Raw genomic sequence first — 9,065 nt, 5'->3', positions numbered from 1 at the left:
CTGGAGAACACATTGGGTCGGTTTACTCTGTACAATACTGTTCTTATTACATACACAGTGTATAACACACTTCCCTCCCTTTTCTGAAAAAGATAATGTCGATTGATAGTCACTGGCTCTCCAGACAAAGTCATCTCAGACCAGTGAGTACTCCGTGTGTTGCACAGAGCACATTACAGATGCATAGTTTCACACTGACCCTGCTGCACTTGATTCGCTCTTGCTGAATCAGGGGGTATTAAGACTGAGCATTGCTGAGTATTTTGGAGGATTATCCGCAGAGAATGGGTTTTACAGTCTGAAGTCCCTTTGACCTCAGCTACCACTGACACAAATTTCACTTCCGCTTACTCAACTTGTGAGAACAACTGTGGACATTTGACAGAGAGCGTTTGTCAAAAAAAAAATCAACTTGTAAGAGTAGAAAGTCATAATCAGGAAGTTTGGAAAGTACATATCATATGGGAGGCCAAATCACTGATTGGTTTGTAGTCATGATATATCAGTGAAACTGTACCTTCGTGTTGCATAGCTGTGTAGCTACATGCAGTATGCTGTCGCTGTGGTGTCTCAGTGTGGCGTTATAGCTGTTTCCTGGTTTTGTTAGATTTAAGCTGAACTATTACAGTTAAGACACCCACACTGAGCTACATATGAACATGTCAACCACAGGTTTCCACAGTTCACAAGAATGTTGCACAGTACTTCATAGCATCATGGGTAAAAATCACCTTTCCAGACGCTGCATTTCTACACAATGCACAGCTGAATTTTGAGCACAGAATTGTTTAAATAATATCTTTAGTATCTTTTTTTTTTTATTAAGCAAAATGCAGTTAACTCTAAACTTGACCAATCCAGATGAGATGACAAAGGACTGCCACTAATAGTGCATTAAAGCACCAGCCGCCACCACTACCTCATCCCCGGATGCCAATTATGCCACCCACATTCCTGTGTCGGCCATAGCTACGATAATCCACTTCCTCTCATTTGCAAGTATCCATTGCCCAACATGAACTCAAGAGAAACTGTTGTACTTGACTTCTTCCTTCCATTACTCCACAGTTTTCCATATGAGTGCAGAGGAATGCACATTGTTTTTGAGGTTATGGATACGACTGAGAGGTCACTTCATCTGAAACCCAGAAAAATAACGTTGTTGTTTGTGCTCATTTAAACTTTAACAGTCGCCTTCAATTTAGGTCATTAGAAACAAATTTCACTGGGTGTTTTCATAAATCTTAGCTGGCTGATTTCATCCACCTGCAGTTCTAAGCCTTCACCTGTTAAGGTCCTGCTATACAACACACTTATATATTTGTGTGTGTGTGTGTGTGTGTGTGTGTGTGTGTGTGTGTGTGTGTGTGTGTGTGTGTGTGTGTGTGTGTGTGTGTGTGTGTGTGTGATGAATTGTTAATGATTAAACCAGCAGTTCCCAACCCCTTTGCATGTGACCCCTTTCATAAAAAGCAGTGTGGTATTTGTTGTCACGTTTCAGATGGAGCCACTGGACTTGACTAACTACATTTATATAAATAAATTAGCTCCACCTCGACCGGCTACAACAGTAAAGTGCTGCATTCATGCATCAGCATTAACAATCCCAATCTAAGTAGTCATAAGCCATTTCTCTGAAGAGTATTTTTACTTTAAATACTTAAAGTCCATTTGCTGAAGGTCGTTCTACATCAAGTAGGGCTGTGAATACAGGGCTTTCATTTGTAATGTGGTATTTTGACATTGTTGTACAGGTATTTTTACTGAATTAAAAATAAATATTCGATTAGTCAAGGTATAATTATACTTAAGTAAAATATACATGAGTATTTCTTCCACCACTGCAAGAATCAGCCAGATGATTTTTCATCACCAAAACAGTGTCACATGTGTTGGAGATGAGTTTGTAGTGGGACAGTGCCCTCTACTGGCAACTTTTGAAATTACCATAAATCAAGATGATGCAGAAGTATCCAGCAGATGACACCAGCAGACTATTTATTAACTGCTGCAGCCTCTTTATTACCAAGATAACACAGAAGAGCCACGTGTACACATTTCTCACACACACACACACACACACACGCAGCACACACACACACACACACACACACACACATCTGTCTGTACTGTTCCCTAATACATGATTGTCCATTAACATATTTAAATGACTTTTAGTGTCATTTCACTTGGTCATTTATTTATCTCTGGAGGCAGAATGTTCCACCTCCCTTTCATTTGAACGTCTCTTTCATCTCGTCTGTTGTCCTCAGTTCCTCCTCACTCAGTCAGGCTCCTTAATGAAAACAGACCTAAACCGTTTCTCACGCTCCGTGTCCACATTAAACTCATGTCAGGCTCAATCATATTACATTATGCTGTGGCAATACTTACCTATGACGTGTATGTGTGTTTGCGTGTGCACGTGCCTGCATTGTATGCACACGAAGAAGGAAAAGAAGAGCATGAGGGATAAGGGATTTGCACAGGGATCACACTTGTGTTAGATATGGTGATTTCTACTATTTGCTATTCACAGTTGAAGACTGCGTCACTCAAACAAGGAATCTCATTCAGGAAAAAATACTGCAAATAAATAATATGAGCAATATTTGTGATATTATTAGGTGGATAATTACAATGTGAGGCTATAACACATAGATACTCCAGCCTGCAGACACACACAAGCAGCAGTTGTCATCATTACAGATGCAGTCAGGAAATTACTGTTTGACCATCCAGGAGTGCTCCCTGTAATCGTTTGCAGGGTGCACACACACACGGAAACACTGCTAATGCTTTACTTCTGAGGAACCATAACGCAGGCCAGTGGAAGGGGTCACGAGAATATGAACAGCATATATATTTTGCTATGTATATTTTTTTGAACTTTTTAATATTTGTGATTTTATTGTGAAATACTAAGTACTTTTATGTCTTTGAGTCTGTACAAACATTAAAATAATAAATCTGAGGAGAGGAAAACACTAGTTATTTGGCCTGTTGTGACTCATAGTCAAATGCAGCCTGTGACTAACTCTAACCTTAAACATGCCTAACTCCAACCAGTACCTCACTGAATCTAAACCTATCTAAACCTGAGCCTTCACCCCCTGAGGAGCCAAAATTCCCTCACTCTTCTAAATTGTTCTCACTCTCAAGGTCTGAAAATAAAACCGGTCCCCACAAAGATAGAGGAGAGTACACAAGCACACAGAAAACAGGAAGCCAATAACTAAAAACAAAGGGGGTCTAAATTGAAAGCCTCCACAGGGCAGCTACTGTGCTGTAATTGATCTGAACCTGAACCAACCTAACATTATGCTGACCTTGCTGCAGTTAACCTGGCGCTTCCTTGGAAGACAGCCTTTAAATGCTTCTTCCTAGTTATGTTAAATCTTACCACACCGGGGGACTTCAGGGATTGCTTTGAAGAGAATTGAAGCTTTTTTCCAAAGCACATAAAAGTTTCCTCAAAGAGTGGGTGCCCTCTCTGGACCAGGTGCAAAACCTCTCCAGTCTGCGTGTCAAGCGAGAGTTACTGATCCCCTGTGCGTGATCTGTGACAGGAGAACTTCCTCCAGGCTTGTACATTATGCTGTGGCCCGTGTGTGTGTGTGTGTGTGTGTGTGTGTGTGTGTGTGTGTGTGTGTGTGTGCGGGCGCGTGCGTACGTGCGTGTGTGTGTACACGTTTGTATACCACATGCTCTTATACAACAAGCACTTCAGAAGCTGGTGTACTGTGCACTGAACGCTGTGTGCTGTGACACACCCCTCTCCCCCAGAATGCATTTTCAGCGTGTTACCGAGCACAGTTCACCCACGGAAACAGAGACACTTGATTGGAGTGCACTCTCCCGCTAAAAGCTTTATTCTCTTTCCCTTTATATTTAGAATGTGTAGCGTGGAGAGAGAAAATGTACAACCATTATTGGCTGCAGCTTCAGGTCACACAATCAGAGAGCACAGAGCTCCCAATTGTAATTCCATGTGTAGCTCGCTGGGTTCCTCTCTCATTAAAGCAGCAGCAGTGTGCGTGAGTGTGGGGGGCGGGGGGGCACACTACAAAAACAAGTGAGCAGGACCTCCTACCCACATATCATTCATAAGACTGTGTGTGTGCATGTGTAGGCTGGTGAATGTCTGTGCATGTGTGTGTATTGTTTGTTTGTTATTGTGACTGTGAACACAGAGGCCACCCACCTACTTTCAAACACCACGAGGTAAACTCTGCCACTGTTTAATTTGTGGCTCGGTAAAAGCAGCCAGCATGACGTAGGTTTCACTCTGTAATTGAACAATCGGCCACTTGATCCCAGGTAGGCAACAAACTGTGAGGGAAGCCGTGGATGTCCGTGCTTCTTGGAGGAGGAGGAGTGGGGGGGGGGGGTAATAATGCAGAGGGGGAGTCAAGTGATGATGCAAATGCATGAGCACAGAAAGAAAGACAACAAGTGCCGCCGTGTACCCCGCACAATGAGCAGAGGTGGAAGGTAACGCAGTGCATTTAAGTTCTGAAGTAGAGGCGGCTGAGCACGAGGAGACTACAGATTTCATAAGGGAATAATTCAATTTGACTGAAAGATGTATGGGCTGCTTGTAAAAGCCGGTTTCTTTGCAGAACACGGGTTTCATATGCAAAAACCTGTACCCTCATAAAATACCTGATTTGTTGTTTGAGATTAAAAGTCCTCAGTGGAGTAGACGGACCCCATCCGGTTTAATGCATGAATAATGTAAGCACTCCGAAGAGGAGCGTTCCACAAAATGAAGGTTTTCGTTTTATTAGAATATCCTCAATTTGTGGAACTTTATTAAGATTATTTCTCTACATTAAAAAAGAAGATTACACTAGTTTCTCACCGCTGAGAATAGGCCCTGCTTTAACAAGATGTGTTCAGTAGATGACCACGATAAACCATACACTGCAGCATGGCCAAGCCATGAGAAAGAAAAAAAAAAAAAAAAAATCAGAGAACAGGCTTGTGACCAGGTTAACGTGGGTGTCTCCGTCTCCAGCTGCTGGAGCTGCTGAAGGTTTGGCTGCATGGTGGAGTAAAGTCTGTAGATGCAGAGATCACACAGAGAAGCATTGATCAGCCATTTGTGCAATGCCACATATTAGAGGGAATGATGATGATGATGATGATGATGATGATGATGATGATGATGATGATGATGACGAAGATGATGATGAGGATGATGATGATGATGATGATGATGGTGATGAAGAATTACTGAGTAGTTGCTCAGCTGGGCACCCCAGCGTCCCGTGGAGTTAATTGACCGAAGCAGTGCCACCCAGCATTTCTAATGTAACTGCGCTGGTGTATGTTTGATGTGAGAGAGAGGGAAAGAGGGAGGGAGAGGAGCTACGGGGATAGAGAAAGTAAGGATCCCATGACGCCCACAGCTCCACAATGACATCACCGGCTCTAAAAAGAAGCGGAAGAGGGAGATGGGAGGCACCCCACTTATTAGATTTCGTCGTAAGGTCCTGTTCACAAGTGAAGATGCTGCTGCGCCTCTGTGAGGACGCCTGTGATGTGCGCCAGCGGAGCGGCTGAATCTTGGCATCCTGGTGAACTTCTGAGGACACAGAAGCGCCAAGGCACCGATAAAGGACTCCCGAGACGCACAGACTGAAGCTCCTCTGCAGGGATCATTTCACTACTGAAGAAATAACGCGTTATTAACCTCATATCTGGCTTCGTGCGCAGGGCTGGAGAGCTTGAGGTTAACTTTGAGCTTTCTCTTGTTCGATTGGGTGGAAGCGTGAGCATCAGCGCAGGCTATCCTTCGCTTTTTTAATTTTTCAATCTCTGTAAATATTGCGTTAGATTAACTTTATTTCACCTTATATGTCATTCTGTGATCCCTGCTCACATGAGACGGACAGGTATGTGCGCGTCTCCAAACGAGGACGCACGGGGATGTGGCGAGAAGTGTCGCGATTATTCACTCTAATCCAGTTTCTTATGTTCATTGTTCGATTAAGCCAAAATTTGATGACTATAAATTAAATCATCCCATATTCAAGACAAGAAATCAATCCACTGATGAAAGAAAACGGACCAATCATGATGCGTTAAAGAAGTTTTAGCTCTTCGGGCTGTATTGTAACTCTGCAAAGGTTGAAGCACAGCAATCAGCGTCACAAAAAATACTTCTGTTTTGCGGGAGGAAAATCTGTCCTACAAAGTGCTAAGGCGTTTTAATTGAAAGGCACTGATCCGTGTCTTGACGCACTGCCCAGGACTGTTTGTGTGCTTAAAATGGACTTGGAAGACCTTCCGTGGAGGATGCAAGGGAGCTAACGTTTGGAAACGACACAGAGACAAAACGAGAACAGTTGAGGTAAATATGACACATTATAATCACATGTATTGTTTCAAATGTCAACACATTATGTTTTTGTGCGCAAACAACATATGACAATCTTATGAGAAATATTAAAAAAAAAAAAACTTTAATGTGACCAAACAAACATATATCTGTATATATTTTGTATCTGTAAAGACTCCTGGAAATCTAATCCCAGCATGGCCTCGGTTCTGGACAGCGGCTGCTCCATGGAGCTGAGCGGCTGGAACAGCAGTGTGAGCAGCTCCGGAGCCTCCGTCCCCTGCAACCAGAGCGTCCTGCAGCTCGCCCCTTACTCCCCCGAAGCCACAGCGGCCTTTGCCACCGCCATAACCTTGATGGTGCTCTTCACCATTGTGGGGAACATCATGGTCATCATCGCTGTCCTCACCAGCCGGTCGCTGCGAGGTCCGCAGAATCTGTTCTTAGTGTCACTGGCTGCTGCGGACATTTTAGTGGCCACACTCATCATCCCCTTTTCTCTGGCTAATGAACTTCTTGGTTACTGGTACTTTAAATCTCTGTGGTGTGAGATCTACTTGGCGCTGGATGTGCTGTTCTGCACCTCCTCCATTGTGCACCTGTGCGCCATCTCACTGGACCGCTACCTGTCAATTTCCAGGGTTACTTACGGGCGTCAGCGGACTCCCAAGCGCATCAAAGCCGCTATTGTGGTGGTGTGGCTCATCTCTGCCATCATCTCCTTCCCTCCCTTGCTCTCACTGAACAAAAGCGAGGCAGGGGAGCTGGGAACTGAGAGGGGGCCACAGTGCCAGCTGAATGATGAACGCTGGTACATCCTTTACTCCACCATCGGCTCCTTCTTTGCCCCATGCCTCATCATGATCCTGGTCTACATAAGAATCTACCAAATAGCCAAACAGAGAACACGCTGCCCACCAGGAGAGCCCAGGAAGGATGGGGTCGGCTGTGCCACACCGAGTCAGCCTCCACGGCATGTACAGGCCAATGGGAAGGATGAGGAAGAAAGCACACCACCTTCATCCAACAAAACCTCCAATGCCAGACCCCCCACCCTTGCCATCACCCCTTCTCCATCCCTAGGAGAGTCTCAAATCTCCCAGAATGCCACAGCCAATAATCTCCTGCAACCTCCGTCCACTTCTCCAGCCATGACCCCTACCACAGCCTCCCTTGATACCTCTCCCCATGGCCCCTCAAGCCCCTCCTCTGTGCCTCAGTCTGCCCCTGCCAAGACTAAAGAGAAGGGGAAGAAGGGCAAGCGGCAGACAGGAAAGAAAGCCGACAATAACAATGGTGACAGCTCAAGCACAGAGAGCGATATGGAGCACAGCCACGGTGGAGGCCGAGGCAGCACCAGCATGCCAGGGTCACCTGGAGGAGGAGGGGTCCACTCCCCGGCCTCAGTCAAGCGCTACCGGGACATGCTGGCCACTTCAAAGGGGGCTCGGCTGGTGCCCGGGAGGAAGTCAAAAACGGACAACAACCCTGGAGCAGCGAGGCGTAAAGCTATGGTCAACAGAGAGAAACGTTTCACCTTTGTTCTGGCAGTGGTCATCGGCGTGTTTGTGGTGTGTTGGTTCCCATTCTTCTTCTCCTACTCTCTACAGGCAGTGTGCCCAGAGACCTGCGCCATCCCCGATCCACTCTTTAAGTTTTTCTTCTGGATCGGTTACTGCAACTCCTCACTCAACCCAGTCATATACACCATCTTCAACAAAGACTTCAGAAAGGCCTTCAAAAAGATACTGTGCGGTGGCACTAAGGGTACTTTCTTTTAACATATAAATCCACTGTATAGGACATGGACACACACACAAAAAAAAATAGCTATTTCTGAGGCATAGAAAATAAACAATCATTTCCATTTTTCGGAACACTGAAAGGGCTGTTTTAAAAATATGTTGAACTGTGGAAATTCCAGCATAAAATTCAGAACTGAGAGCCACTCTTTTACAGCCACAGTGTGTGCAAACAGGCAACTTAGACTGTGAAATCCCAGCTCGCAGCTGATACACACATAATTTTTACAGGGTGCGGGTGAAAACAGGACATGGAACAGAGGCAGAGCTCAACTACACTAAACTGCGTACCACTTCAGTACTGCTGATAAGATTTTGAATGAAGGTTTTCTCTCCAGATCACACTGAATAATGAATAATACTATGAGAAAGAGTGGTGCAACATCACAGAAGAAGTATGCACTCACTCTATAAAACTGACAGGTCTTGAAGAATGCAGGAAAACTATTGAGAATTAACTCCTGGATGAGAATACAGACTGTTTAATGTATAATATATAAGGTTTTTGTTGTTACGGAGGACTCCAGGACTACTGGGGGAAAGAAGACAGGTAAAAAGACGGAAAAGTGACCTTAGATTCCTATGAGCCTGGGGCCCTTTCTTTATCAATACAGAGCACAAGGAGCACACAAGGATAGTGGTGATTTCTTACGTCTGCAGTCTTAATTTGCCAAGCTGCAGGGCAAACATGTGTTCCTCAACCTTATCTAAAAGCGCAACAACAAGCAGAGGTTTCTGTTGATCTCAAATGTAATAGCACAGACAAAGGCCCCCTTTCAAACCGAACTGAACTTGTGGACTTTTATGTGGAAAGCCTTCATGACAGACACCTTGCTCTTGGCTTGGCAGGGGTCACAGTGGACACTCAGGTTGCTTTCACTCATCATGAGATACAGAAGAAGCTGAAGTGTGGTGGA

General features: G+C 44.7%; 1 protein-coding gene across 1 annotated transcript; it reads left to right on the top strand.

Moving 5' to 3' along the window:
- The first annotated feature begins 6,024 nt into the window (after nucleotides 1-6,024).
- Nucleotides 6,025-8,127, top strand: LOC111237767 (alpha-2B adrenergic receptor-like). The gene is made up of 2 exons (XM_022766985.1): nucleotides 6,025-6,358; nucleotides 6,521-8,127. The coding sequence occupies exon 2, from the start codon at nucleotides 6,544-6,546 to the stop codon at nucleotides 8,125-8,127; it is 1,584 nt and encodes a 527-aa protein (XP_022622706.1). The 5' UTR covers nucleotides 6,025-6,358; nucleotides 6,521-6,543.
- The last annotated feature ends 938 nt before the right edge of the window (nucleotides 8,128-9,065 follow it).

This window comes from Seriola dumerili, unplaced genomic scaffold (genome assembly GCF_002260705.1).
Source record: "Seriola dumerili isolate Sdu_G_001 unplaced genomic scaffold, Sdu_1.0 BDQW01001090.1, whole genome shotgun sequence".
NCBI classification, from domain to species: Eukaryota; Metazoa; Chordata; class Actinopteri; order Carangiformes; family Carangidae; genus Seriola; species Seriola dumerili.
The sequence above is the reverse complement of the archived record's forward strand: the minus strand, read 5'-3'. Positions and strand labels throughout refer to the sequence as shown.